The following is a 16,984-nucleotide window of genomic DNA, read 5'->3' as shown; positions in this document are numbered from 1 at the left end:
CTCACCCTTTGCTTGTTGTTTGCCTGAATAAAATACATACAAATACATTATATTTTAACATATTTGCAACTTACTGAAGTGATAGACTTTTAACCTGTCTAGGGACTGATGTACATCAGGTATCTAGTCCACTCACCCTGATCTGGAAAGCAAGAACAATGATAGATGAATTAAGCCAGTTTTTGTGAAATAACTAACTGCTTGCCTTGAATGACTGCAAAACAGATAACTGAAGCAAGAAAAGTTTTTTTTTATTATTATTTGAATAAGAGAAAAACATGCTAAATGTTACTGTCAGAAATGATTGTTAGTCACAGTGCTGTATTTAAGGCATTTATGAATCAAAAGATTATCCTAATGATTATTGTTCACAATGTTGTAGCATGTACATGACTGATGTGTTTGCAACATAGCACCACACAATTTTACAAAATGAATGGTATAACAGCAATAGGTCAGTCATTTTTCCTAAAATGCAAACAGATCCCATCTCATTCAGTAAAAACTTTAGCGATACAAAAATCTAAAAGTAAAATAAATTCATGCAAGGTTGGGTAAATATTACTGGTAAAACAATCAAACAAACCAAAAGAAAACCTGAAGTGCCTTTATCTGACATATCATTGACTGTAAAACAATGTCAGGTATGGGTTACTAGATGACTTTTTTTTTCAGAAAAAAACAAAATACAATCCAGTAATAAAAGCAGCAGAGGGAAATATACAGTACAGTACAGAACAGAACAAGCAGACAAAGTTAAGAGACTAATGATTTTGCTGTTAGTATTCAATGAAAACAGTCCACCCATCATCGTGCGAAGAGATCTCAGGGTGACTAGATATTTCACACAATTTTCACTTGAACATATAAGATGGCTCAGTTTGTAGTAGATTCATGTTAAAACGGACTGATTCCTGTTGATCCATTAAATCTCCACAGATCACTGAGGTTTGCGACCTCCTGAAGAACAGAAACAAGCCAACAAGCAAAACTGGATCTGGTTCGGGATTCACTGTACTCCTGTATTCACAGAAACGTGGCATTTTCTCATGATCATGTATAAATGCACTTATCACTCCATTGATTACAAAGATATTTACTTCATAATGAGAGTAAAATTATATTGTAAGCGGCTATTATAAAAACAAACATTCATGTTACATACAGTATATGAGGTATAAGTGTAATAGTCATGATATGAAGATAGAATTCATTGACACGTAGGTCAAGTAAAACTAATAAAAAACAAAAGCTGGACGGCCCAGATTTAAAAAAAAGAGAAGATTTAAAAGACAGAGACTTACCTTCTAGAGTTAATATTTTTTTTCCACAGAATTGTATTGTAAAACAGAGTAATATAAAGATAAATGATAAAGCATCAGAGCTTCTGCCCAACATCTTACAATATTATGAATGTTACTGTAAACCACTGGTTGTCTGCAAACACAACCAGTTGAAAAAAATATTGTAGATTTAAAATGTATTAAGGAATATTACTGTTGAAAGAAAATGAAGTATACATTTGAATTTAAATTTTTGTCTACAGGATGACGCAGCAGCAGGTTTCTGGGTAGTTGTCAGTGTTAACCTTGTTTTCCTTTCCATAAACATAGAAGATGTGAATGCTACTTTTCCACTTGTAGTTCACCTTAGTAACGGGGATCAACTCAACAGTCTGCCTCTGAAAGAAACAGATAAAGTTATTTTATTGTAAAAGACGAAAACACCTAACAAAATACCCAATAAATTAAAAAAGCTCGAAGATTTAACATTTCAGGTGGTTTTATTTAGATTAGAACCTAAAATAAAAATGTTGCCTGCAGTGCTCAGTCTGTTGTTTCTTTTTAATGCAAGTTAGGTGTTTACTCATGTTTATTATAAACGAACCTGCTGCAGGATCCTGGATGTCTGAGCATACTTGGATTGATGCTCTTTGATCAGACGGTCAGAGGCCTCAACGATGGCTGGATTTGGGAACCCATACAGCGGGTAGACCTGTGAGGAAACACATGGAGCTGAAAACCTGAGCACCAAACACCCACTACTATTGTGTATATGAAATGTACAGGCACAAGTTTTTGTTATTATTCCAAGAGGCTTGAAAAGTATAAATTATTAAAATTATGTTTAGAATAGTTGAAAATAATATGTATTGTAAAATCACTAAATGAAACACATTTGCAAAAGTAAAAGTAATGAATATGATTTTAGGAATATAGAAGTTAACCTCAGACAAAAATAGTTGAGGTAGAATCTAATTATTGTCTTTGAGAAGAGCCATAAGAGCTCTTATAAAAAAGTTAATTTCTTTATTACATGAATTTAGATACTAAACATCCTAAATTATGCTTTAATTTACGAACATTTTCAAGAATCCTGCATAATATGCAACAGATATGAATACAGTATGTCAGAATTTCATATTTGTATTACAAATCAGCCAAACATCTAGAGATAATGTTCGTCACAGTTTCTCATTTACTAGAGTTGCCCGTTTTCTCCTATTTTCATTTGCTCATTGTTTTATTATCATCGATTCCTTGTTTTATCTAATTAATTGATTTGGTCATTTCTACTGAATCAAAACAAATTGATGTCTTTATGTTTTTATACCTAAATTACTTTCATCCACTGGAAAAAAAAGTATGCATCAAGAGTGTGTGTGAGTGTGTGTATATACCATGATCTGCGTCATCTTATGCAGCTCCTTGCCATTCACAGAGTTCAACTCTTCAGCCTTCAGGCCAGAGTTTTGCTCCACCACATGGTTGTCCACATGGTTAGCCCTAAACAGAAATCAGCAAATTCAACTCATGAAGCTGGCTGTTCAAACGTTACACATACCCTGTATTCTACTTAAGCCCCAGGAAAATATGTGCAGTATTTCCTGCAGTGTATAATATGCAAAATGCGTGAATATGATAATTTTTTAGCAGGAGTGTCAATCTCCTAAACAACAGTGTCCTGGAGGATTCAGATATGTCTCTGGTCTGATTCTGACTTCGCAGTCAGAAAAATCAACTGAAAAATTGGATTTTCCACTGGAATATTGGGAACAACTCTGACAAACCCCAGATACCACTTATAAGGCCTACTTTGCATTACTATATGATCACTCCTCACATCAACAGTAATAAGATGTGGTACAAACATGCTTATTTTCCAAGGTGCAAGCAAACACCTTCACATATTCAAATATGTAAAATTAAAAGCACTGCAGGGTTTGCTTCATGTGTGATCCAACATTCTCAATAGTATTCAGACTAAAAACAATAATTAAAAAAAACAAAACATCTTTTTACTTCCTTGGGAATCGATACAAACAACACTGTTACATGATTTTTCATGTAATTAGTGAAAAACTAATATTGAAAGAACAAACAGTTCAGGGTCTGCTACAGCTTCTTCAAGTACACTGTGAATTATTAGGCAGTTTCTTTAGAAAACAAAATAAGGAATTGATTATTTTATGTCAGGTAGCGTTTAAAACGGCTGAAGCTTTAAAATATAGAAACAAAAGGGAGTGAATTTAATGTTGTCTAAATCCACTATGTAACCTTGTAAATCTTTTCCTGTTACAGCTGTAGGGGTCTAGGAAACTTACCACTCCACTTTGAGTTTGATGAAGGTCAGCAATTTTTTTTTTCCTTTACAGGTTTCACACTTCTTTTTTCCCGCACCACTGCACTTTGAACACCTTCACAAAAAAATACAAACCCAGTCAGAAGCATATCACACTAAACATATGAATTAAAGATTATATTGGTAAATTTTAGGCCCATAATTGTTTTGATACTTGATAAAAAAAAGAAAAGATAAAATAAATAGAATCTGTTAAACTTAGTCATTTACCACAACAGATTCTCTCTTGTTTTGGGCCCAAACTGTACCCTTAGATCATTAAAAAGGCATATTTCTTATATTTAAATTTTTTTTTACAATAAACATTTGCAACTATTGCATACTGCAAAATAAATTGGAAACAAAGATTTACACTTTAAAGTATGATGCATTTATGTGAAGAGTGCAATGGAAAATTATATAATGTGTTCCTCACCCCTCTTCAGCTTTTGGTTATCTGCATTGTATTTATCATACTGGTCAAGCTGCTTTCATTCACCTAGACCTCTACAGTGTCATATAACAGCAGGAGAGAGGTCCTGATCCTGGAGACTAAGTGTTACTTCCCCAACCCAGAACTTATCTGCTGGTTAGTGATGGCATAGTTACTTTGAAAAAGTAACTTTAATCGAATTACTGATTACTCCTTGAAAAAGTAACTGATTTAGTTACGTTCAGCAGCTGCTAACAACAACGCTCCACCACCTGTGAAAATTATATTGATCTTTGCCAATACTTAATTGCAAGTTATTGTATGATGATGTTAACATCAACAATGTGTCTCCACTTATAAGGTTGAACTGAAGGGGAGATTGTTCAATGGATACAACAGTACAAAAAAAACTTCAGTAATTTGTGCGTGTTCCACTATTGTCTGGAAAACTATAAATAGGATTTTAGCCTCCTGCCCCATCATCCAGGTTCTGCGTTACGGCCCTGCGTTTGGTGTCAGAACACAGCGCACAGAGCTCCTCCTGTGGCTCCACAACTCGGATGTCCCGCTGCACAGATTTGTGACACTTATCTTAATATTAATAATTATAATGCCGTTTAGAAGCACAGCTTTACGGACACGTTCATTCCTGGCTGTTTTCACGTTTATTGCACTGTTCATATTAGTCTCGATGTTTGCAGTTTTTTGGAGCGCAAAGTGAAGCTTGACGTCATTTAGAGGTAATGTATTAACTTGACATTAACAAAGACACAGCAGGAGAGATCATCTGGGAAATGATAGACAGGGAGAGCCTGAAGTAAACGACCTGGATGTCGTTTCCGACATCTGGGGGTTTATGTCTGCTATTTCCAAGTCCAAACATTTGCAGATTTAATGAGTCCCGCATCTCATTAAATCTGCAAGCGACTTTAGAAAAAAAAAAAAAATAAAAACCAAGCCCAAAGCTGCTCAATATAATAATCAGACTTGGCAAGTGAAACTCAAAATAATTCCTGTTTTTCCAGCAACAAAATGCACATTTCCCTCTTCCCTCCACTGTTTATGTTTCTATCTCTGATGAAACAGAAACGGTGGTCACTCCCCAAGACGCGTAGAGGAAATTTAATTAAATTACAAAAGAAAATAGGAATGCACAGTAACGCAAAGTGATTTCGATAAGTAACTGTAGTCTGACTGCTGGATTTGAAATAGCAACGCGTTAGATTACTCGTTACTGAAAAAAGTGGTACAACATCAATAACGTTACTAAATAACGCATTACTGACATCATTCAAAAAGGCTGATTATTACAAACATAAAATATGATCAGAATTAATTTTAAACAAGCCATGTTTAAGTCATTTGCAAGTCTAATGTTTCAATTAAAATGTAATAATAAAGTTGTTTACTGTTCTAATCTTTATTAGTCAAATGACACATTACATATTTGCTACCAATTCATTTGCCACATTTATATCAACAAGGCACATTGAGCTCGATTACCTGTCCTTTCCTGTTCCATTGCAGTCAGTGCAGTTTTCCTCCTCATTCTTACCAGAGCCATTGCATTTATTGCATTGTTTCTAAAGGGGACATATGAACAAATATTCGCTGGTAATACAATAAGGCCTGACCAATTTACTTGTTTAATTAGCCAGCAAATCAATTGATTTTAAAAACTCAAAATGTTATTACTGATTTATATGAATATTTGAAAGATTTCTTACATATCCTTTTGCCTCGCAGTCTTTGCAGGACACTGTTCCTTCGGCATGGCAGGCGTTACATTCCTACACACAAACAGGAGTTCAAGAATTACCTCACTACCTTTTAGAAGCACACAGAAACTCAGAACACTAGTCACAATTTAAAGCTCTGGCAAAAAGCAAGTGGCCTTTTTGTTTACACTGTTCATCTTGTCAGATTTTGAAAAGCACATTTATTGAAATTAAATATAATGGATAAATTAAGTAAATATATACCTTTAATAAAATGTGAACAAAAAACAGTTTTTCTTCCTGGGGGAGGGGAAATTTATACACTTTTTTCCTGAGAGATGCCTGCTTTTCATTTTGTAATAAACTTCTTGGATGGCTGAAAATTTCTTTTTCATCTAGATCTGCCAAGAGTATGAATCATAAGAGCTTAACTGTACTTTTTAAAACATGCATAACCCCTTTGACTAGGCATTAAATTGCTACAGAATAAATATTAAATAAATGGCCCCATGGGACTTTTAAGACTATACAAAGAAATTTAGACTGTTCGGTCCAAATGTACCTCAGCCTAGTGATTCCTCAACACTTTGGCTTCTGATACATTTCAAATAATACCTCAAAAACTTCCTGAGTAACTTCCTTACAGGATATATTTGGGTTGAATAATAAAAAAGAAAAGCAAACTGTATTGCTAAATTATATTTCAGAGGTGATTGATGAAGACTTTTATAAGTCTTTTATAAGGGTTAAGACTTTTGTCATCGCTATGCTTTGGCTCTGGATTGTCAATTGAAAGATTTTAAGTCCAATTTGAGGACAACTTCAGTGGTTTTAAAGTGTTTATTGCATGTAAAACCTCTTGGAAGTTGGTATAGCTGCAGCTTAATTCACTGAAAAATGTAACAGTTCATGTCTTTCTGAATGAAATCATGATGCTGCTCAAAAAACAGGACTGATAACCTTAAGATCACAGGCAAAAACTTGAACATGGATTATCAAGCGTTCTCTGAAGTTGTGTAGCTTATTTTACAGAAATCTTAGATGTATCAACATTTTTTTCAGAAAGCTGGAGTCTACAAAGCCACTCTCCTCCGGCCACATCCTGTGACCCATCTTGACATCAGCTGATTTGCTTCCAGGAAAGCTTGATTTCACATGCAGGATGTTTAACAATTTTGCAAAGAGTTTGAGTTATTCTTAATTTCTAACTTCAAAACCATAGTGCTGCACAGTAAATTGGCAAGTGAAGCAGAACAATGAATAAAATGGTCCTAAAAGTTGAATCTGGGATCAAGTAAAGAAATCAACAAAGCAGCAGGATAAACTGGCTGACTTGAACTTGTGTCCTTTAAAAAACAATCACCTTGATATTGGAGGTGTATGGCACTCGGACCTCCTCGGTGTGTTTGGTGAAGAGCTCAGGGGTCTTGGTCTGGACTTCCCAAGGTGTGGGGGCAGGCTGAGTGTAGAAGTCAGCTGTTTCCCCTGTTAAGGAAACAAAACAAGTAATCTGTCCTAGAAGCTTCAATGAGATAACATTGTGTTCAACTAACAAAAACTAAATGAAGAAGTTTTAAATATCTAACATGAAGACTGGGTTTAGGGGACACGAATACTGAGCTCCTACCTTCATAAGGTTTCTCGGCCATCTCAGTTGATCTGGACTCAGTGAATGTTTCCAGACGCAACTACAAGACAGACAAAATACTTTAAAACTTTATTCTGTGTTATTAAAAAAATCCTTGTATAGACCCGATTGGGGTGTACATTTACAGATGGAAGTTTGTTAAAACACAAAGCACCCCCAGTCCTCGAGAGCTGGTGTCCTACAACTTTTAGATATGTCCCTGCTCCAACACGCCTGAGTCAAATAATTATGTGATTAGCAGATCTTTGGAGAAACCTGACTGCATACAGATATCAATCAGCAATTTTAGTTAAGTGTGTTTGACAAAGGACACATCTAAAGGTTCCCTCAAGGACTGGAGTTGTCAATCCCTGAGTTAAATGGGCCAAGAAATGTTGTCTTGTGCTCTAAACTACTGGCTCTAATTTGAATAAAACATGATTGCACCGGTTTGGGTAATTGGGCGGTTTTACCTGGAGGAGCCCAAAATGAACTAAATCACAACAATTGACCAAAATTACCTTGAACATATACAGGAAGATTACAACAACAGAGCTGTGACATTGCAAAAAAGAGCTGTTTGCAATCCTCCACCTTAAACACAGAAGCAGCAAATGGCAGCAGAAGTTTTTATAATTTCATAAGCTATTATTACACATAAGGTGTGTGGTGGACATTTTGTATGTTTCTCTGTTCAAAATAAGTGTCAACAGTCAATAGTATGACAGTTTAACCTCTTAACATGGGTTAGATAACTTTGAGTGAATTGTAATTTAATCAATGAGACAATGTATGGCCAGAAAACGCGAAGAGGAAATTGCTGGAGGAAGCCATTTAGTTTGACTTGCAAGCCTGAACAGATGGATTCTTAATCACATGGATTGAGAGTTTCCACAGTGTTTTACACTGATGTGTATTGGGGATTGTGAGACTGTGTGGGTGTGTTTAGAGCTTGAATTCTTCTTAGAAGAATGCTTAGGGATCTGATGTACTGTTTTCCTTTATGCAGCAAGCAACTAAGTTAAGTTAACTTAAGTCTTTCCATGTCAAGATGGATCTTTGGCCCAACATAAAACAGTCCCAAACTGTGACACACAGATAAAAGAGTACACACCATGGAATAGAAAACCAAGAAATATAAAGCTACAGATGCAAAGCAACAATGGTGTCTTTCGTGCACAGTGTTGGGAACATGAAACCAGACATGGGAAATGTGCTGGTGAGTTTTGTGGCTGTGGTTTTCTGCACTAACTGACATGTTTATTCACTGAGAATCTATGGGGGGGATAAGGTTGTTAGCGTTAAGAAACTGTTAATGTGTTGGAACTACTAAGTGTATAAAATAGCAATTTTGTTATAGCAAGTATAATTAAATTGTTAAAAAAATGTTTCAAACATTGATAAAACTGCCTTGTTTTTAATTTTTAATCTTTGATCATCCCAGAATAAACTGGTGCGTTAAGGTTATGTCCTGATATCGGATCTCCAGACAAACAGATAAAAGATCAAGAAGTTTCTTTTAGGAAAATAATGGTGTAGACCAATTTATTGCAAAGTAATAAGTAATTTAGTTTTGTTTTCTTTTTGGCATTCACTCATGCATATCACATTAAGGATGGGCCCAAATGTGTATATGTGTTCAAGTAAGCTTGGTACTAAAATTCAGGCGATTATGATGTTAAAAACTTTATGTCTTTTTTAATTAGGACAGCTAACTGAAGCATGAATGTTTAGTAACAGTTTACTGGCAAATGACAAAGTCTAAAGGTTTTATTAGTAATATAAAATGCAATCACCCTGTATGTGTTAAATGACTCCATGTTGGTGATAACACCCTCATTGGCTGGGCCTGATTGGTAGCAGCACTGAGATTGCACATAGTCTTTGAATGCCTCACGAGCAACATCCTCTGACAGAGCGGGGATGCTGAAAAAAAAAACAAAAAAACATACAAACAAACACAAATAAAATATAAGATGGATGCAAACACAGATCAACATGTGATTCACTGACTGTTCAGCGATGCAAACGAGATCTTACTTCCATTCTTCAGGAGTGGGGCCAGGTTGGGCTGGAGCTACAGGCTGTAAAGGTACAGGAGGAGGCAAAAAACCACCTGCAACAACAACGGAAAGTTAGATGCCAATGTGCTGCAAATGTACAACTGAATTAGTCGGACTCTCCTTACCTGCACCAATTCCCTCATAGCCAGGCATGCTTGCGAACGGGTTGGCTGCAGGGGCATGTTGAGGCGGATATATAGCTAAAAGAAATAGTGAGAACAGATTATTCCACTCTTGATTCCTTAAAACTTCTTTAAGCTGGTTTTATAATTTCTGTATCATACCTTAAAACGTGTTTAGACTTGGCAAAGTGTTTGAATGTCACTTTGGTGCATATTTTCACCGCAGAACAAAAAAATGGTGCAACTCAAAACTAAGCACCAGGGCTTTATATGCCCAACTTTAGTCCCAGTCGGCATCGGCGTTGGGCTAGATCACGAAAGAACAATCTATTCAACCTAATACAAAATCTAGACGCTTCAACTAGATTTTCCTTAGCAACTAAATACAAAAAAAAAAAAAAAAAGGATAGTAGATGAACATTACCACCCAAATAACTGGAACATATTGGCTGGCTGTGCCTTAATTGTTCAGTTTTAATCTGTTTTCTGGGATTTATCAATTTTTAAATTTTTGCCAGATCATCAGTGAGGCTCTGCTGATGAGTCACAGTTTACTTTATGTTGTAGCTCATAATTCATTCATCATTTTCAAGAAATGAATGCATCCATACATATGCATTCATTATAAATAACTATAAATAAAATAAAACATTCAGAATATGTTGCAATTATTTTGTATTTTTAAATCATATAATGAAGGGTTTATTAGCCAAATTATTTTATTCATTAGTATTATTGTTGATTGTTCCTTGGATTTGCACCAACTACCAGCATAATCCTCTCTTTTAATGTGCGCAGAGAGTTTTTGATGTTTTTGGACCATCAAGAGTGAACAACACAATTCCAGTTATATCTAATTAAATTGTGAGCTACAATTAAGTGGATGACATTCTCATTCCCTGGAAATAAAACAGTCACCAGTGGAAGCATTGGATTTTATTGGCAGATAGTTTTTATCTCTTTTTTTGTACATATTAAAGTCATACTTTACTAAAGTTGTTCATTCACTGCTTTAGAAGAAGTGTTTATATTTAAGTATTTAACAAATTTAACATGTTAATCAGACTGCATTTAGTTTTTCCTAATAAAATCTCCAGTGGTGGGGTTTAGACTCCATGTAGCAATGGCATGTTATCTGACAACTATTCAAATGTTGATTGAGGGAAGAAAGGGGAGAGCACACAGTTGTAACTTGTCTCACACCGCCCCCACAGCGGTAGTGGTAAGGCAAGTTTGAAAAGCTTAGGAACATGATTCCAAGGAATCCTTAAAAGAAAAAGGCCCCTTAGTAGTAAAATCTTTTAAAAGGTGCCAACTGTTTTTCAGGCACACTTTGTTCCTCAAAGGTTTAGGAAGATTCACAGAGGTCCACAGTACAATCACATAGTTTAGAATCTGTAAGTCCTACAGTCCTGGCGGTTCATGAATGATCTTTTAGTTGCACATTTTAATCAGAAACCAGTTTTGAAAAACGGTATCAGAAAATAAAAAGTGCTTGAAAATACTTCATAATGGACTGAAACACATTTTTATGATATATAAACACTTACATATTTTAATTGGACATGATTTTATTTTAATACATGAAACTAAAAAACAAGAACACAAAAGAGTGATAATGTTATCATATTTTTAGACAAAAATGATGCTGAAATCACAACTGTGACTGTAGGAGATGCTAGTTCTTTTGCACACCTTGAAACGTTAATTTTACCACAAAAAAAGCAGATGAACCCGAACACATAAAGTAAATACAAATCTTTGAGACAAAAGTGTTGCATTTTTAATTGTAGTATGAAATGCCCACAAATGGGCAGTGACGTCACTGGAAGAAAACCTCTGTGTTGCCTTCAAGTTAGGAGGTCAGACTCAGATTATAACAGTTGCATCTCTGAGTAGGGCAGCTTTATTTACTTGCCAGTGATTTAGTTTTATTTCTAATAAATAAATAAATCATGACTATAAAATCAAAAGATTATTGTTAAAATTTTATAGCACGCCTACTCAAGAAGATCTCTCATTTCAAACCTAATGGACGGTATGCTGTTTTTACTTCTCAGTTTTCCACTTCCTGAGTTTCACAATCACTTCTGATTCTATCTATTCATTGCTATAGATTTCAGATAAAATAAACAAATACATAAAAAGGTCAAACACACCTTTAACAACGTCTAAACATGCCAAGGTCATTTCTCTATCATGTATTGTCTGTGTGGTCCTCTTGGGCACATTGTAATCAGATGAGTGTAGCCAGCACATGGTTGACCATTTAGGATGGTATTTCACCATATTGTTTAGACACTGGTCATTTACATAAAATAAAAAAAAGAAAAGCTTTAACCACACATAAAGTACTTTAGCAGTAGGGAAAAGCAATTGCAGCCTGCAGTCGTCATTCAAGGCTGGACATTATGAGACAGACTGATAAAATTCCCAATGATTGGAAGTCTAAAATTTGTACTCTAAAACCAATCCTTTAAAATACAAAAAAAAGCAACAAAAATAATAAAAAATAAATAAATAAATGTTTTTAACACCTGAAAGAGTCTACTTTTTAAAAGTTAAGGCATTTAAGAAGTACAAAGTAAAAATAGTCATAAACTGAATGTGTAATGCATTTAATGAAGAAAGGGAGACTTCTAAAATAGCCCACTGTCTCTAATTAGACCAGCTCCCAATGTTAACCTCGGTCGTAAAGATTATAGCTGTTTCCTATTCAACCATTCACAGTGAGTCGACAAGAAAACTGATCTGAGAAAAATTGAAAAAAATGGGCGTTCAGATGAACTCATCTGGTCCCTTCACTCGCCACTGCAAACGGACGCGTCAAACTGTAAAAAGTTAATTAACCAACCTGCGTTGTACATTTTGTTGCTGTTCAACGCTTTGCTCCTCTCTTCCTCTTTCGGTATTGTGTAATTTGCAAAGATTTTCTCTGAACGTTTAAAAAATGTTATGTATGAAGTCACTCCCACTAATTTAGTCCCGGAAATAACTTCAAAATAAAAGAATTGCCGAGTTTCCACGTAACGACTTAGTCGATTTTAACAATGAATATTTTCAAAACTGCAAGAGGCCTTTTAAATATGTATTAGTATTGTGTCTCTTATTCATTGCTTTCCTGTATCAGGAACATAAACCTGATACATTATTTAAATAAATATTATTTATTTATTATTATGCTGGACTTTCCTGCAGCAGCTCACGTTTAATTTTGCACTATAATTTATGATATAAGTAAAAGCAAAATAAAATAAAATAAAAAAAACAAAGATGAATATTTTAAATACATACATCGTTTTCGAAGTCTTTTAAAATCTAACTGGAGATCTTCAGGGAAGATAGTTTTTTCTTGTCATTAAAATGATTTAATTCCACATTAAAAAATTAAAACATAGCTGCTCAGTTTAACTTGTTTGTCTATCAGAGTCTATAGTGCAATTTGAATGTGTTTTTAAAAAAATCATTATTGTATTCATATTTGCTGTTCATGACTGTTCATGGGGCTTTTATTTTGAACGAGTTTGTGGAAGCTGAGGCTGCTAAACTGAGGCTATTTTTCTTGTAATTCGATTAACACAAATTCCTAGGAATGTTGACCACGCCTTTCCTATGATAAATCTGAGGGGGTCTTGACCAGCAAACAATTGTAGTGGCAGTGGCCACCCAATAGGGGGTGAATACTACAAAACAAACGAGATAAAAACGTTGTATACATTGGAAATGTGCTGTAAAACATTTAATTTAATTTTATTTTATGTCTTTATTTTATTTGAGCAGACAAGATAAAGAAAAACATACATTGTTGCATACATTGGCATTACATAAATTGCTCAAAGGGAGTAGGAGGAAATAATTTTTTTATGTTCCTGCCTCCTTTTATCAGTAAACCTTTTGGAAAATACAATCAATATGAATAAACATAAATGCGACTTAACCCATAGTGGAGTATGATTCTGAGTTTTTATTACTGTTAGAAATGTATCTTTCTTTCTTTTTAATAAACATGGAAGGAAATACCAACAAAATAAATTTTTTAAGCAATCATTATATAATTCTGCAATGGAAATTGTGGAGGAAAAGAACTCCCAATGAAAGTAAATTTGAGAATTTCACACCTTTCTCTGTAAAAATTCTTCTCTATTCTTTATGTTTGTGATGTTAAAACATTAGAAACTGGTCATTTATGCATACAAATAAAAATAAGGAAGAATAATAAAATGCAACAGGCACTAAAATTGTTGGGGGTTTTTTACAACCTGCTGTTTGTCAGGTTTTTTTTTAAAGGCTGACACACTGATCATCCAATCAAGTTAGTGATACCTTGATTGATAATTTGATCTTTGAGAATAATAAAATTACAAATGATTGGTTCAAGTCTTTTATTTAGAAATCTTTGATGAATCCTTTAAAAATACCCAAAACACCATCAAACAATGAGACATTTTCATCAAATGAAAAAGTACACTTTCTAAAAGTTAAAGTATTTAAGAAGTAAAAAAAATAGAAAATTTAAAAAAAATGGTTGTGTAAAACATAAGCACAGTAAAACTAAAAATTATTTATTTCCAAGGCCAAATCCTTGATGTAAAAACTAATCAGACAAAAAACATCTTTGTGTTGGCAGGAAAACAACTTTCCATGCACAGTTCTAGCAATTAGGAACTCTATGATGGCTCTGTCAGTTTGATTTTTCAAGCCTCGTACCTACAAGAGACTGGAACATAAGGTTTTTCAGCATAACTACTGTAGTTCATTAACTGACACAATGACAGGACTTTGAAAAAGCATGTCTAATTAGAATAGAGTGCTATTATGACAAATTAAACAATGAATACCACGGTTAATAATTTCACAATAAACTTCACAAGTTTTACCTGTGATTCTTCTCATTGGAGGGTGAGGAATTTACCTCTGACTGGTGGAACACCTGGGGACATGTAAAACCCAGCCAGATCGTAATGGAGACATGTAAAACCTGGCATTGTCTCTGGAGGCATCTGGGTACCTAGTCAGATCGTCTCTACTTTCCTCCGAAGGTATGTCGCCACTCTTTATTCCTCAGGTTTTTGTCTTTTCACATTACAAAAGGTGTACCTACATTCTCCTCTCTCTATTTGTTTTTACACCAAACACCACTGACTTCCAATACTTTCTCACCTTATTATAGAGACATTGATTTTAACTTTATTTTAAATGTTAAGCACTTTAAACAAAGCGTGTCTCCTTTTTTCATGTTGCCATTGAGTAAGATGTTCTTTAATTACTTGAATTCTTCTACACTTGCAGGATCTGAAAAAGAAAATTTATATTTTTTTCTGGACTACATCTTATTGAAATGAGAGCTTTCAGTTACAAATGTGTAATTTCTTATTCTGAAACATAAAAAATAATATTTGTGTAAGCTCAAAATTATTATTTCAGTTCTTCACATTAAATCAGATGTACTTTTCTTTAAAGATAAATGCTTTGTAATGCTATAAGAATGGTAGAAAAATGAAAGACAAATACAACTAATAACCATAAAATAACCTCAAACAATACAATTTATTTATCTCATAATACTTGGCAATAGTTAAACATAAATAAATGTAAAACTGATTTCGTACGAGAAATTTGACGAATGTTATGTTTACTCACTAGAGGGCGCCAAACACTACACACACTACAAATGCACACAATACCTTGCATTTACACTAATTTGCATCTTTACAATAATGCTCTTTCTGTGTTGAAGTCTGTTTGGTAAAGATAACAAGCACAATGTCTCCATCCATAAAAACAAACAACTAAACGAATATATTTATAGAAAAATCAGTTCAACACGGCATCATCATCCTTGTTTCTCCTTCTACTGTGTTTACATGTAGGTTCGGTTTATTTTGTATCTAATCCAATTTAGTAGAGGAGATAAGAGGTTAAGAAGCGAAGTGCTGTGAAAAAAGAGCAGGCAGTAGGATGAAAAAGTTGATTGAAAGGACAGAAACCTCCAGTAGGGGGAGCCAGAGTATTAAAGACTCAAACCGAAGACTTCTACACTGGTTATCTGGCTGAGGCAAGGTTACTGATGTCTGAACGACAAACTGAGTCAGAGATTGACAGAGCAGAGACTGTGCCCTTTAAATAAATACAGCCAAATGTTTGACTTTCTGTGTTTGCTGCTCTGTCTGTAAATCAAGATCACCTCAAAGAGGCTGAAATGTTTGAAAGGCTTTTGAGAATGATGTTCAGGTCAGTGGTGAGTACATGCACAAAAAGAAATACGAAAGACACTTTTTTACAGCTCACAATGAAGCAGTTATTTGTTTAAACAGTTAAGTGTTATTCATTTGAATAATTACCATAACTACAGATAGGACAGGGGTGACCAGTACATTAAAGAACCAAGATACCAAACAAATGAAATAAAGTTTCGCTGGCTAAGTATTTAGTGCAGAAAGGCCCACAAAGAGATTCAAACCTTCATTCTAACATTACTATTAATAGGGCTTTACTGTTTTTTTTTTTACAGGACAGGTTGTCAGATCAGACCATTACTTTATCTTTTGGTGCTGAGACACCAGCCCAAAGAGGTTAGTGGAATAAATACAGTATAAACCTGCAAGAAATTTCCACCTGGAAGGGAAAAAGTGGTACAAATCTTCACACTTTTGTTTGACACCCCTGTGACATTGTTTTCACAATGCACTACAGCTCGGGGATTTTCTGGACACTTTACTATGAGGGTACGTCCCAGAATACAAATGTCAGTGTTTCTACATGCGGGAATGAACTTCTGTGGACTTCCTGTGGAAACTAATAGCTCATGAAACTGCCTTTGGTCAGCATCAACAAGAAAAGATGGAAAACATCAGCTTTACAGAGATAGTTTTTTTGATGTGCCAACATGGCGTGACAGCCATGTAGAAAGGGTTAAGACTTATGGCCTCACAAGTCAGCTCATCTGTTTCATGAAAAGCAAAAAGGAAAAACAAATAAACCGAGGCATTCAGCTATCTGTCTGCTTCGACTCTAACTGGATTTTTGTGTACAAGCCAAGAGAAATAAACATATAATCAAACAGAAGAATATGTGATATGTTCCTTCAGTCCTCTAGAACTTTCTTTCACTGGCTATTATTGCAATTAACTTGATTTCATCTGTTTGGTTTAAAAATACAAAAATAAAGAAAATGATGGAGGAGTTTGACTGTTAGCAGCTCTAAATGTCTAAATTTTGCTGAGAACATCGGCCGCCCGAGCAATGAAAACATTGTGGAGCCACACATATGCTGGTGACTCATCTATAGAGTGCTTAATTAGATTTTCTGGGGGTTTTTTAATTAGTATTATTTATTCATACTTATGTTGTGATGTTAAACTATAAAATGTTTTCCCAGAAAAATTTGCTGTGATGGTGTG

The 16,984-nt window shown here is 34.6% G+C and overlaps 1 protein-coding gene across 1 annotated transcript; it reads right to left on the bottom strand.

Moving 5' to 3' along the window:
- Nucleotides 1-234: 234 nt before the first annotated feature.
- On the bottom strand, nt 235-12,561 carry LOC114135856 (protein SSUH2 homolog). Its single transcript, XM_028003511.1, has 12 exons — nt 12,439-12,561; nt 9,588-9,662; nt 9,440-9,515; nt 9,196-9,325; nt 7,400-7,460; nt 7,136-7,257; nt 5,782-5,844; nt 5,558-5,637; nt 3,605-3,697; nt 2,681-2,786; nt 1,888-1,995; nt 235-1,681 (listed from the first exon to the last, which is right to left on the bottom strand). Exons 1-12 carry the CDS (start codon nt 12,449-12,451, stop codon nt 1,541-1,543), a joined length of 1,068 nt encoding a protein of 355 aa, XP_027859312.1. The 5' UTR covers nt 12,452-12,561; the 3' UTR covers nt 235-1,540.
- Nucleotides 12,562-16,984: the final 4,423 nt, after the last annotated feature.

This window comes from Xiphophorus couchianus, chromosome 20 (assembly GCF_001444195.1).
Source record: "Xiphophorus couchianus chromosome 20, X_couchianus-1.0, whole genome shotgun sequence".
NCBI lineage: Eukaryota > Metazoa > Chordata > Actinopteri > Cyprinodontiformes > Poeciliidae > Xiphophorus > Xiphophorus couchianus.
Note: the sequence above shows the minus strand (reverse complement) of the source record. Positions and strands in the feature narration are given on the sequence as shown.

Excerpts from the sequence above, each read along its gene's own strand:
- LOC114135856 (XM_028003511.1), bottom strand. Across the intron at positions 9,516-9,587 it reads CTATGAGGGAATTGGTGCAG|GTGGTTTTTTGCCTCCTCCT; the intron begins GTAAGGAGAGTC and ends TTGTTGTTGCAG. Across the intron at positions 2,787-3,604 it reads ATCAAACTCAAAGTGGAGTG|GGCTAACCATGTGGACAACC; the intron begins GTAAGTTTCCTA and ends ATTTCTGTTTAG.